Source organism: Psittacula echo, assembly GCF_963264785.1.
Source record: "Psittacula echo genome assembly, chromosome: 6".
Lineage (NCBI taxonomy): Eukaryota > Metazoa > Chordata > Aves > Psittaciformes > Psittacidae > Psittacula > Psittacula echo.
In genome coordinates, this window is record NC_137743.1 from 73752129 (window position 1) to 73766867 (window position 14739).

A 14739-nucleotide genomic window follows, 5' to 3' on the forward strand; every position below is an offset into this window, starting at 1 on the left:
ATTAATATCCAAGTTGCACAAAAGCCACCCACTTTCCCCAAGACCTTCAAACTGCTACCTTAAAATACACCACAGGAGATCACGCAGAAACATCCAGCAACATTGCTGAATGGCCGCTGCAATTACAGTGATAAGCTTACCTCACCTTCGGGCTTGTGCTGACAGAGTACCACTGCACACCCCAAGTATTACAGTGTGCAGCCATACAAACACAACCCTCAGCACACCCAACCAAAATATTCACACTGAATAGTAAATATAAATCACGGTAGCGTAAACTGTGTTTGAACAAACATTATCAGTGAGGGAGACTTTACCAGTCTTTCCTATTTCACAAGTGGTGGCTCCCTCTCCCCAGGAAACTCAACGCAGAAGTCAGCTTAGACTCTTCTGACTGCCTTTACTTACATACTATTACACTTGAGATTACCCACACTGAAGTCTCTCCAGAGAAAGCAAGACAACACAATGATGTTCTCTGTCCATCAAACTTAAAAATGCAAGAAGAACACACAAAACAAGGTCAAAATGGTCACGTTTACTCTGTAGTGATAAAAATTCAGCTGTCACCCAAACATACAAGAGTGCACTAAGTATGAACAGTAATTGTGAGCCAGAAACTTTGTGATTCTACTACAGTATGTTATAAATACTACTAAAAGGTAAACCATTTTCTATTTTGTGGCACAGATGTGACTTCAAACGTGGCAGCTCAGAAGACTCAAAATGTGATGGGTCACACACTATCATGATAAAAAAATGACCATTATGTTTTGGAAACCAGCTGCATTTCAATGCTGTGTATGATGCAAAACTCCCCTCCTAAAAATCCTGAAGAGTGCAAGCTGAAAATTGCATTCAAGAGCACTAGACAGCCCTCTTTCAAATCTGCACCGTAACTTATGGCTATTAACCATCTATAACAACCATTGTCTTGATGAAATAAACTAAGTTTAACTTCAGCCTAAACCATGAGGTATTTAAAACCCACCAACTAAAGCAGTCCCCAAAAGCGCAGGGGCCAGTCCGAAACAAAGATAAGGCTTACCCCAGTATATTATTTTTACCTCTCCAAGCTCTCATAAAGAAGTATGAATTTAATGCAGTAACAAGCAGGAAGGGCACAGGCATACATAATACATACTCATAACAAAACAGTGTGACAAATTTCAGTTAACTCACAAAATTCTCTATTGCAAACTTAAGCAAAGAGCTCTGTTTCTCATGTGGCTGCATTTCAGATCTTAAAACAAGAAACGATAATCAGAAAATTTAATGCTTAAGAAAGTTAATCCATTTGATAAACTGATACAGATACGCTACAGAATGTCGTATTTCATAGTGTGCAAATCTTCTACCCTAACTCTTCTTCCAGAAGTGATGCGCAAATGACAGTTCACAAGGTTTCACAGAGGAAATACTATGCAGCATCTTGGCTTTAATCAGTTTTGTAAAAATCTCCTGGTACACCAGGTTTAAATTATCCATTAGATGGTACCAGTGTGCATCATGGAACAAATGACTGATCTCAGTACTTAACTAGTGCTCCATTAAGTTAAACATAATTTAAATTAAGATGAAAGTCCTTTTCCACTTACTACTTCAGCTTTCTCCTCTTCGTTCCCACCTTTGTCTTTCTCTGTGAACATACCTAGTGGATTTAGAGGTGGGATTTAAAATTGATAGCCTGCAAACTAAATCACAATGAGCCTAAACCAGACTGTTGACAATCTTGGACTAGATACGGAAAGCTACCTGCAACCCTCCTGCTGTCAGAAAAAAACACTTTTGTATCTGTAATCTTTGCAGGTACAAAAACATTTAACATGACTGAAGCATGCTTCTCCCAGCCCTGATAACACTGAATATATAGATGAAGTAATTAGCTGGCACATGGATTGTTTTAATTGCACCTCCTCCAGTTTCCCAGGATGGAGAACAAATTATGACACTTTGACTTGAAGCTAACAGTTCCTCAGGATTCTGGATACCTGCCTAAAAACAGGTAGTGGGGTGAACTGCATTTAAGTGACATGAGTTGATAAAAGGATGTATTTTAAAAGCCTCTGTATTGCTGTGAAGGAGGAGGGTCTTTTGGTATTGGGAATATAAGTCTTCTTGTTAAGGTATACGCTGGTAGGGGCATCTGCTTCTTTGTGCCTAAGCGGTCAACACGTCTGGCCACATCTTCATTAACTTCTGTAAGAATTGACAAAATATCTTCACCCCTACAGACATAAGGAGAGCAAAAGGAAAAATAAAATAGTTATTAACGAGCAGATGAACACCTCCCAGATCACCTAGAAGACACAGTACAAACATTTAAAACACAAAAACCAGATCCTGTTCTCCAAATTTCTCCTCTTTTGTTCTCACTTGAGTCATATGAAAAACAAAAGGCCTTTTCTTCCTGTCTTGCTTGATTTAACCATTAAAGAAAAATAATGGAATAAAGTACTTTTACCTAAATCCACTCAAGAAACAGATGTTTCTGCCTTCAAGATAGGAGGTTTAGAGGATTTTACAATAAAATTCACATCCCTCAGATTATCTCTATGGCACTAGCAGGGTTAATATTTTATTGCATTTATGTGGCAGTGGGAAGGGAGGATTAGCTACAGGGGTGGCTTCTGTGAGAAGCTGCTAGAAGCAAAGTACTTACCTTGGTACCAACAGCTGTAGCTTGCTGCACAGGGCCTGAATATACCAAGCACCCTGTTGAATATGCCGGAAGGAGACATACCCGTCAATTGTGGCCATGCCTAGGAGGAAATCAGCCTCTTCAGGAATACTTTCAGAAGGAGAAAAGCTCTGTTGCACGGAAGACAAGCCTGGAATTCGTGCATCAGTTTTAACAGGGACTGCACACTGTATCTCTTTACCCTGGCATGCTTGGATAAAGAAGAGTTTGGGTTTTTCTGCCAGCTGTGGACACTGTGTTGCAGTGAAGTGGGACATGATTGTGCGGATCGATACAAGTTCCTCATCTTTCCCATAAACTGCTCCTGACTCTCCATGAGATAGAATACAACATATAAAACAGTCTCTGTCTTTGTGATCTTGCAACTGCTGCCAAGTTTGCATGAGTTCTTTAATCTCATCAGATGTCAGATCTGTGTAAATCCTCACATCCAGACCAAGCCATGTGAATACTCGCTCCAGTTCCTCTGCAATTTAAAACAAAGATAAAAGGAAAAACTAAGGCACTAGTAAACAATTTCATAAAGTCACCACACAAACTAATCTGAACCAGGAAACATCTTACACCTTCTGCAGATTCACCCTTATACTATATAAAGGGTAGATATATATAACCTTTAGTACCAACTAAAGGTCAACTGGAATAAAAAGAGATGGCGTCAGCTCAGAGCTCCTGGGTTTTTCTAGAAAAGTTTCAGAAAATCTAATGACAATTTCCAGCGTATGATGACATACTGAGTGAGCTCACAAATGACACTGGAAAATATGAGGAATCCCTGCACCAGAGTTTCAGTTCAGATCTTTCAGAACCTTCCTCACATCATTATTTTCCAGCTGCAGTTTAGTGAAACTAATATTAGAGTTTCATATACAATAGATAAATAAAGGAACAGAATAAAATAAGAAGTAAGCACAGAGTTGCTTGATTATGGAATTTTGCATTACGTGATGTAGAAGGATGGCTTATTTTAGTTTTAGTTCTCTATTATAGTTATAGATAAAGGGTAAGTAAAGAGATTCTCAAAATTACTCAAGAATGATCCAACTGCATCAGAAACTTTAACCCTTTCTCCCCTAGGATACACAAATGACAAATTAACTTATATCAAACATTTTACTCTTTAAGAATATTAACTAAAAAACAGACAATAAAAAAACAGAGCAATATTTGACAATTAACTCACATGGCGAAACAGAGACTCATCTTCCAAAAATCTCACTTCAGTTACTTACCAGCATCTTTGAAAGAACCCTTCCTTTCACTAAGAGACTTATCGAATTTAACATTATTAATAACAAGACAAAATCCTCTGTGTGGTCCATCCATTTTGTAGATTTTCATCTTCTGTAGAAAGGAGAGGAAAAAAGTCTTACAGCCTCAATTAATTTATTCAACTCCTACTTCCTTAATATGCCTCAAAATTGTCATCCAAAAACTAGAGGCACCTAAGACTGTGCGCTGCTTTTGAAAAGCTGCAACTCAGTGATGCGTCCTTGTGTGAAAAGCCATGGGTGAAGCCTCGAGCACACTCTGTCACCATACTATCAAAGTGCAGAGGAAGGGTTTGGCAGCTGGGCTGGTCATCTGTATGGAAAAGGGAGGACTCAGCAGCCAACCTCCGCAATCTGAAGTGGTGATGGGGACAGAAGTCCCCAACTGTTTCCAAGGTCATGACAATATTTTAACTTCAGATGGCAGAGGGTTCACAATGAACCTATACAACGTTAGATATCTGAGTTGTTTCTTCAAAAGCAGCCATGAATACGTGGAGCTGGTGGCTCACACTGATCCACTGGAAAGGCAGACAAGCAGAAAAGTGATCTCACAAGTGCATAAGCCTGCTACGCTACCAGTTTTGCTGAGCCTTAAAAAGCCACTTCCCACTCTTAAGAAAGGACATTTTAGAAACTAAAAAGTCACCAGAACTTCAGTGACCATCACCATCTCTTCAAGCTCAACCTCAGATTGAAATCAAAAACTTTCACCACTCCAGCTCCCTTCTGCTCCCTAAAGAGCAACGCACACCTGCTTTTGTGCATTTCAGTAGAACAAAATGAAGGCAGCACTCCAAGCTCCTGCAACAGCAGCAACAAGTACCTTTGCTACAGAAGTCTAAAAAGCAGTTGATGAAAAGATGCGTTATAGCACAGACCTTCAAAAAATTAAATAGCTATAAACAACCACAGCAACTTGCTTCCTCAATATCCATGCCAGAGAAAAAAGCCAGGGGGAGAATTCAGTGGTTACCCTGCTGTGCAAGGCTAACGAGCGTACACAAGGCTTCTAAGACGGGATCTCACAAAAGAGGTATTTTCTGCTGTACCAAGACCTATATTTTACTGAGGAAGACTGTTATAAGCCTGAGTAGCTTACTAAAAACTCTTGCCTTCCTTTATTCTTCTCACAAGGTCTTTGCATGCTACCCTTTGTGACTTAATTTCAAGATGCTCTGAAGCTTTTTCTAAGCCAGATTTAGAAAGAGAACTCTGAAGCTACGTTTTTGTCTTGCACATTCTGCTGCCATCTCCAAAATGCACAACTTAAGAAAATGCCAATGTTTTGCCTGTAGCAGGAAGATAAGCAGGTGCACTAATATGTGGATAATGTCGAAGGTATTATGCCTGTTTTGCCTCCACCACACCTTCCAATCTTGGTAAGTTTCTGGCTTCCAACGTCAAAATATTCTCTGAAACATTCCAGTTGATCAGACAATTCAAAAAACTTCATGAGACACGCGGACATCTCACATGTCCTTGCATGATCAATGTCATTACACACCTAGACCTCACACACCCAGGTATTCAAAAAGAGAAGGATTTAAGAGATTGTCTCAAACCTTGGATTCATTTTCTGCATTGCTGAGTTCTCCAGGCGGCTCCAGCTTTATTTCAGAGAAGCCCTGGGTAAGACAAGCTGCTTTGTTATCTAGAAAAAAAACAAACAAACCCATCAAACCAAAACAGCACAGGTATTTATGAAGAGAAATCCAATACTGGTGGATGTAGCAAAAAGGAGTTTAGCTATAATACAGTATTTTTTGTATTTGAAATACTGTTTCATTGAAAGGAAGAATTCCTCCATACAAGATAGCATCATCATGTCCAAAGGACCTACTCTGAACATGTCTCCAGTTATTTTTATTACATATATTATTTTTGCGACAAAAGCAAGGTTTCTATTACTATTGGCATTGTGGAACAAAAGCATCCATGCTATAAGGATAGACTCTGAGACATTCAAATTAATTTTTCGTTTGGAAATCAGCTTAGAAATAAACTGTCTTATAAGAAGGATCTGCAGTGTTACTACTGAAGCTCCCACTAGAGATCTGCTTTGCTCTGTTTTGTTCCCGTATCACTGATACCAGCTCTCAGACGGACTTTCAGAGCAAGGCTGCATTGACAGAGCTTGAAAGAGGATAAGATGTGACAGATGTTGTACTGCTACACTTTGCAGCTGGTCTATCTGATGTGGAGTCACAAAGATGAATGCAAACTGCTCACTGTTATTTGTACAGAATCTTTTCAGAGAGCTGATCCAAAAATGTAATTTTATTTACTGCTGCTTCATTTACTTCTCCTTCTGAATGCCCTAAAATGCTTGTCTCCATTTATACAATTCATACACTAGTTAATGCGTTCAAAACCATTCATCTTTAGCATGCAACAATCATCAACGTAACAATCTATACAGCAAAAAAAGTTAGAGCTGAAGACCTGCACCCAAAAAGTTAACATCACAGTTTTATAAACAATCGGAGCATCCCATTCTCTCGTCCTCCCAGGCATATTTAAACAAAAAACTTGGGGTTTGTTTTCAGGAAAGAAATAATCTCTTTGCTTCTAATCAGACCAGCTGTTATTTCACTTTCCAGAAAATGCATTAGTTTCTAGTAAGTGACTGGCAAAATACAAAGGATTTGCCAATTTTCTCTTGCCTCTTTTCTATAAGAACTGAAATCCTTCAAATCTATACGTGCAGGAAGCAAAACAGCCTTCCAAGAAGACAGCAGGGTAAGTGTGTTGCATTCATCCAAATGCTAGAAATTTCCCAGAGAAAGTAAAGGGATGCAACATTAAGCAAAAAAAATAAAAACAAAACATACTTTCAGAAATTCTTACCATTGATATTAGAACCCATAGACTTGATCGAGGTCTCCTGTATTTTGAATACGGGGAATATCATGTTAAAAATCAGTATTATATGTAACAAGTTTTCATCAAAATCTTGGCAAAATAGGCATAATACAAAGCTTTTTAAGTAAAGAGTAGGAAAAATACTGAATTCCTAAGAACAGTAAAGTATTTAATAATGAAATTACAAAAGACTTCCCAATTACAGCAAATCTCACAAAGCTGGACATAACTATCTTTTTTTCTGAAGGATAAAGGGAAACAACAAAGGATTTTCTTTCTCTTCCAAATGATCCTCTCACTCTAGGTATATGCAGTCACTATAAACAAAATAAAGGTCCCAACATGGTCCTATAACAATTCTCTTGGATAGTGAATTCTATAAAAATATAGAGTTCATAGAATTATATAAATTGTTCTAAGTAGAAACATCTTCTAACAGTAAAGTGTCAGTGGTTTATTATACAGCATGGAAAAAAAAAGTATGAGCTCTCATAATTTGAAAGACAAATCAAACACCATCATCAGGATTATGGAAACACTCACTTGTTCTTTTAAAATTCTTTTAAATCTATGCTTTCTGAATAAAACTACATTTATGTTCTTGCTGTGCCAAGTACCATGCATGAAGCCTTCCCCAAACCCTGGGGACATGTAGAGCAAATACAGCTCAAAGCAGAAATAGTGCAAATCCTTCTAATACGAAATAGCCCGCTTTCTTCAGCTCTTGTCTACTAGAACTTCACTGCTGGGAAGTATCCTTAGAAAGATCACTGATTTTCCTCATCCACAGCTGGACTGACACCCCCTCCTTTCCTCTCTTTTCCCCAAAAAAGAGATCAGTTATAGCCCTGGTAAGTTTCCCAGTGTGATTCCTCATGCTGCAAGAGGGGTTTAACTGATTAAGGACTGGTACGCTGAAAAAATGGGAGTAGTCATGCTGACCCTAAGTCAAGGACTTCTCAGTTTCCCATGCTCTGCCAGTGAGAAGGGACACAAGAAGCTGGGAGGGAGCACAGCCAGGACAGCTGACCTGAACCAGCCAAAGGAGTATTCCCTAGCCTAGAACATCAAGTTCAGTATATCAGCTGGGGGGAGTTGGCTGGGGAGTTCTTGTTCATGAACGGGCTGGGCATCAGTCAGCAGGTGTTGGGCATTCGTATTGTGCATCAGTAGTTTTTCCCGGGTTTTATTCCTATCTTTTTCCTGTTATTATTGTTATTTTGATTTATTTCAATTATTAAACTGTTCTTATCTCAACCTATTGGGTTTACCTTTTTCTGATTCTCCTCCCCATCCCACAAGGCAAGAGGGAGAGGAGGGAGCAAGTAGCTATGTGGTACTTAGCTGCCAGCTGGGGTTAAACCACGACACAGCACCAACTGACTAGTCCATTCTCTAGAAGGCCCAGCCTAGCTTTTGCTCTCACTCATCTCTCTTTCTAACATCATTTTTCCCCCCCAGCTGCACATGACCAATAGCATTTTTGGCTTCCACTATTTGGTAGTATATGCAACTGTATTTCTTACATGCTGAAAAAATATGCTTTTTTCATTTCTAAACCAAGTAAGAAGATTTAGCAAAAATACAGCCAGTATGTTTTCAAAATAAGGGCAAAAATCCCCCTAACCCCTTACACCACTAAAACCCAAACTTGCAATATGTGCTGCAGTGTACCTCTGAGAAAGGGAATACTTTGATGTCTCCAGTGTGAGACAGTGAAATTTCCTCAATGGGCAGAGTGTTCTCCTGCTGAGGCAGAGACACTAAGAGCAGAAAGAGACAAAAAGAGAGAAAACAAGTGCCTTCTAGTTAAACCAGTATGAATCTGCACATTAGGCAAATGTGTACCAGTGCTTACTGAGAGATATATTAAAACAGAAAGCAACTTTGAAACACAGTCAGAAAGCATGCGGGAATGGAACTCATGAAACACTGAGTGCTGTTGCACCTACTGGGGTGCAAGTAGCTTTGTATTTCCCAAAGCTTGCTTTCCAGTGCTTAAATAAATAGAACATTTCCCCCAGTATACTTATAGTCACTTCAGGATGCTAAATGAAGGAATATTACAAACTGCAGTATAATCCCTGATAATACATATCACACATTTAATAACAGAGCCTACCACTTCAAACACACATGCACACAGTTTGCTTCACTATCTTATTAGCAGGCAACTGCCTTGTCGTTGTGTATATTCTTAAATCATTTCAATACTATTCATAGAGAAATGGAGAAGTGCAACAGAACTATAAATAGATTTTCAGTTTTCCAGCCTGTTCTGTATGTGCTGGACTGCTTCACGTGGCCTCAGATATTCCAGTATGTGCCTACTGGAATTCAGGTAGGAAGTAAAACAGGCTAGAGACCGCTAAGACAAATTTGAGCAGGAAGATGTGTGATCCCTCTCTAGCTCCTGTTCCAGCAATCCAAACACAGGACCTTGAGGTTCAGTTGCCCAAGCCCTTCTAGTGCTTCCTGCATTTTAGTAAACGTACTTCCCGACTCTGAATTTCTCACCTTTTGCCCTTTTGTAGCAGTTTACTCTTTCCAGGAGATTGGGTGAAACATGCATACAGATTTCCTCCAGTATCTGTACATTATTCTCAGTTAAAAGGCTCTGTTTTTCCAATAAAATCAGCAATTCCAGAGCAGACTGACAGCCAAAAAGAGAGAACAAAATACAGAATATGGTTATTGCTCCTTAGAACTCAAAACCTACCCTAGTATCTGCTTTGCTTTCTACAAACAATGTCCAAAGGGTCAGTTTTACATCACTGTGGGAGGTGGAAATATTGCTCCATGGAAAGCTACTGGCTGTGTTATTATTTGATATGATCTTGTTCAAACAGATTCACCCAAAGCATTTTAACCACTCTTGGCTTTAAGAAGGCTTCAAGGCTCCATTGCTGTGAAATGGTACCAAAGACATACAGACATGAATCTCCTTTACAGATGGCTCAAGTTGGATGAAGATTTGATTTATCACCCTTTTATGATCTGTGGACTGTGGACTGTCAGTGACTGACCTTGGCACAAACCACCAAATCCCATACTTACCTGTCAACAGAATCCTCCTTGCTAACCCCATAAATACTGATCAGCCTAGCTGCAGATTGTGCCCTATTCAGCCAAATGCTTTTCTCTTCATCCTTTTCCTCCTATTTCCCCCCTGCTTCTTCCGTTCTCACCATATACGTATTTGTCTCTCTTCACATACCAGAGTTATCCATCGCTTTGGAAGACAGTTTTTCAGGAGGAATATGATATCCTTCAACATGTCATTGGTAATGTTCTCTGACAATTCATACAGCATCTGCCTGTAACAGAGATCCAGTAAGATAAAAGCAGAACAGAAGATAGTACAGAAACTAAAAGCTATCTGAGAATTTAAAAATGGAAAGGAAAAAGTGTGGCATAGATGGAAGTAATGGAGAGAGCGGAATCCCACTGCAAGCTTACCTGTAAGGAGACACTCTTCCCTTCTCATGCAGACATTCCTGCACTTTCTCCTTGGTATAACCAAGTTTCTTGAGCAAGGAATGACATTTAATTGTGTATAAGAGTTCAGCTAGTAGGAAAGTATCTTTCTCGTTCAGATATTCTTCAGCCATGAGAAGCTCAAAGATGTCCACCGCTGACTTCACCCTTTCTAGTTTTCTGAAGGGGAGAAAGTCAGCACAGAGAAATTTTAAAGCTGCTACATCTTCAGCCACCAGACTTTCATCAATGAACAGAAGCTGCTGATGGAACTTCAAGCTGACATCATCCTCCATGTTGCTGGAACCAACGGTCTCCCTAACAGAAAGCAAGAGTTAGTAATACTAGAATCCTCAATATAATAATCCTTGTAATAAGATTTCATCCAACACCTGTTTGGATGAAATTCTCTGCAGAAGGGGAGTTCCCTTTTAAATAAATTTGAAACTTATTTCCTTCTCCAAACACAAGACAACAACAAAGACCAGATTTGGTCTTTAAACAACCAGCTCTAAATTTGAAGTCAGCCCTGCTCCAAGCAGAAAGCTGGGCTACATGACCTCAAGAGGTCCCAGGCTCTGTTGTTTCCTTCAAACATTTCTCATGTTTCTATCTTTGCTTCTTTCAATTGTAGGTGGAAAGAGTCCTTGCAGTTACTTATTACAGCTCTCAGTGGAGATAGCACAGTGGTTCACACTTGTTCCTTGATCTGCAGTCCAAGGGCTCATTCTTCTCTGGCTGTAGCAGGGAGGTGTTCCTCTGTTACAAGGCTAACACCCGAGAAGGCTCCACACCACGAAGCTATGGAACATCCAAATACTCTGTCCTGGGTTCAGCAGCAGCAGTAAGTTTTTCCTCTTCTTAGTAGCTGGTGCAGCGCTGTGGTTTTGACTTTCGGCCTGGGAATAATACTGATAAAGCCGATGTCTTCAGTTGCTGGTCAGAATGTTTACCCTGACCAAGGACTTTGTGAGTCTCATGCTCTGCCAGGGAGGAGGAGAAGCTGGGATGAAGCAGAGACAGGACACCTGACCCAAACTAGCCAAAGAGGTATTCCATACCATAGCATGTCATGCCCAGGATGTAGAACGGATAGTTCCTGGAAGGGCTGGATCGCTGCTGGGTGGGGGCTGAGGTATCGGTATTGGTCTGTGAGTGGTGAGGTACCGGTTGGTGAGCGGTTGTATTCTCTTCCTTGTTATTTCCTTTATCATTATTATTATTGGTGGTAGCAGTAGTGATTTGTGTTATACCTTAGTTATTAAACTGTTCTTATCTCAACCCATGGGAGTTGCAATCTTCTGATTCCCCTCCCTGTCCCTCCAGGAGCGGAGGGAAGAAAGGTGGGGGGGGAAGTAGACTGCGTGGTTCTGATTTATGGCCTGGGCTTAAACCACGACATACTCCCAGTCATATCTTGCTACCAGACAGTATTTCACATTTGGCACGGGAATACCACAAAGACTCCCTTATAAGTACATGAACTAAAAATCTAACAGCGTTCAGCACTCAGTTTCAGGATTCCTGTGGTCTGTCAAACCTTGTTTTCATAATTGGGCATCTGGACTCAGGGATTATATTTTCTATATGCCTCTGAACACAAAAATGCAACAGTCTCTTCTCTGTCCCCAGGTCACAAGTCAGAGCCTGCGCACCAAAAAAATGACAGACTGCTTTTTTCCTGTACCTGGTCTCCCATAGCTCAATAATTGTTCTTCACATTCCTTCTCTACTCATATGAAATCCCACGTGCAGTTACACTCTCTTCACTTAAGCTGCTATCAAAAAGGTTCAGATCTCAGCCTGTTAGCTATACCCAGAAATTATATAACTTCATAGTAAATCAGACTTTAAATTTGTTTAGCTAAAAACTACTTCAAACCCCTATCCACATGCTTTAATAAACTACATTTAGTAGAATAACTTAAGTTGTACTGATTCCTGCCTAAACAAGCCTATATAATCCATGTTCAAACTGAATTATGACTGTCCTGGGTTCAGCTGTAGCAGCCATTTTTCTCCTTCTGTGTAGCTGGCGCAGTGCTGTGTTTTCAACTTTAGCCTTAAAACAGTGCTGATAGCAACAACTAAAAACATTGGTGTGTTAAGTAATGTTTACTCTGACCAAGGGCTTTTTCAGTCTCATGCTCTGTCAGTCAGAAGGGGCAAGGAAGCTGGGAGAGACGGGACACCTGACCCAAACTAGCCAAAGGGGTATTCCACACCACAGCACGTCATGCCCAGTATATAAACTGGGGGGAGCTGCCTGGAAGGCCCAGAAAGCTGCTCTTGTCGGGCTGGGTATCGGTCAGTAGGTGGTAAGCAATTGCATTCTCTGCCCTTGTTATTTCCCTTATCATTATTATTATTGGTGGCAGCAGCAGTGGTTTGTGTTACAACTTAGTTACTGGACTGTTCTTATCTCAACCCATGGGAGTTACATTATTTCCATTCTCCTCCCCCTCCCTCCCAGAGTGGAGGGAGAAAGAAGAAGGGAAGTGAGCAAGCAGCTGCGTGGCTCTGAGTTAACCAGCTGGGCTTTACCATTGTTCATGACAATGACAATTGAGAATTTAGAGTAAATTACTTCAGCTGAGTTAAAAAAAAAAATTGTTTTAAGAAAACAGGGGCAAGTTTCATTGTAATTTCATTGTAATTTCATTGTCAAATCAAACTGAAGCAAGATCCAGCACTAAACACCAAGCTGTGTGGTTTGGTTGATACACTGGAAGGGAAGGAATGCCATCCAGAGGGACCCTGACATGCTTGTGAGGTGGGCTGATGCCAACCTTATGAAGTTTAATCATGACAAGTGCAAGGTCCTACACCTGGGTTGGAGCAATCCCAGGCACAGCTACAGGTTGGGCAGAGAAGAGATTCAGAGCAGCCCTGCAGAGAAGGACTTGGGGGTGTTGGTCGATGAGAAAATGAACATGAGCCGGCTTCGCTGTGCACTCGCAGCCCAGAAAGCCAACCGTATCCTGGGCTGCATCAAGAGGAGCGTGACCAGCAGGTCAAAGGAGGTGATCCTGCCCCTCTACTCTGCTCTCGTGAGACCTCACTTGGAGTATTGTGTGCAGTTCTGGTGTCCTCAACATAAAAAGGACATGGAACTGTTGGAACAAGTCCAGAAGAGGGCCATGAGAATGATCAGGGAACTGGAGCACCTCCCATATGAAGATAGGCTGAGAAAGTTGGGGCTGTTCAGCCTGGAGAAGAGAAGGCTGCGTGGAGACCTCATAGCAGCCTTCCAGTACCTGAAGGGGGCCTATAAGGATGCTGGGGAGGGACTCTTCACTAGGGACTGTAGTGACAGGACAAAGAGTAACGGGTTAAAACTTAAGCAGGGGAAGTTTAGACTGGATATAAGGAGGAAGTTCTTTACTGTGAGGGTGGTGAGGCACTGGAACGGGTTGCCCAAAGAAGTGGTAAATGCTCCATCCCTGGCAGTGTTCAAGGCCAGGTTGGACAGAGCCTTGTCAGCATGGTGTAGTGTGAGGTGTCCCTGCCCATGGCAGGGGGATTGGAACTTAAGGTCCTTTCCAACTGTAACTATTCTATGAGTCTATGATTCTAATCCCTTTAAAAGAGTTTTCAAGTCTGTGTTGCTGCCATTCTTGGAAAGATATTTTCATTCCAAACACTGGAACACCCTCTGTACATGTGCTGTGTTTACTAGCTGTCTGTAACTTCTCTTCCCCAGCTCTGCACTGAGGGCAGACTGGGCTGGCCCTCTCTCCTAGCACTACAACGAAAAGGAACACTGCTCACTCGCCTGCACATCCCCTGCTCAGCTTACTGTTACACTGTTCTTAGAACTCTACCAATTCATGCATTTGTAAAACACACGGTAAACAAACAAACAACGGAGTCCTAAAGCAAAGAAACAATCAATCAATCCCTACTCCAGTAAAACAACTTGATGCTAAGTGCTAACACACACACAAGACCCTAGGCTTGCTGTGGCTCACCCTAATATTTACAGGTAGAGCTAGCAGGCCATTAGCAGACAGAACATTAACACACAGAAAAAGGATGGATCAGCATTTCCAATTCATGTTTCACAATATACCCTGGAAAGAAAGTCACATAAAATAAGTAATAAGGATTCCGAAAGTTACTATTTTTTTTTGTTTAAATTTTGACTGATTGGGCCACTCCCAGGCAAAAAGATTTCAGAATACACTAAAAAAACCCACTAAACCAACCAAACAAACAAACAAAAAAACCAACCCGAAAACAAAAACTAAGGGGCACAAGAAATGTTGAAGCCCAGCCCCAAAACCAAAGGGAGTACTCAGTTCCGGCCCCGCGGGCAGCCCAGAGGCAGACACGCAATACCGGACGGAAGTGATGAGGTTCTGGCTTCGGGAGCTGAAACCTTCCTTCATTCCCTCTCCACTTCAGTCCCCCCTTTCTTACCTC

General features: G+C 41.0%; 1 protein-coding gene across 1 annotated transcript; it reads right to left on the reverse strand.

Moving 5' to 3' along the window:
* Positions 1–2045: 2045 nt before the first annotated feature.
* Positions 2046–14728, reverse strand: LOC308222523 (caspase-10-like). Its single transcript, XM_080620656.1, has 10 exons — positions 14548–14728; positions 10297–10632; positions 10055–10154; positions 9355–9490; positions 8512–8600; positions 6823–6859; positions 5538–5626; positions 3934–4045; positions 2663–3167; positions 2046–2228 (listed from the first exon to the last, which is right to left on the reverse strand). The coding sequence occupies exons 1-10, from the start codon at positions 14703–14705 to the stop codon at positions 2057–2059; spliced, it is 1734 nt and encodes a 577-aa protein (XP_080476782.1). The 5' UTR covers positions 14706–14728; the 3' UTR covers positions 2046–2056.
* Positions 14729–14739: the final 11 nt, after the last annotated feature.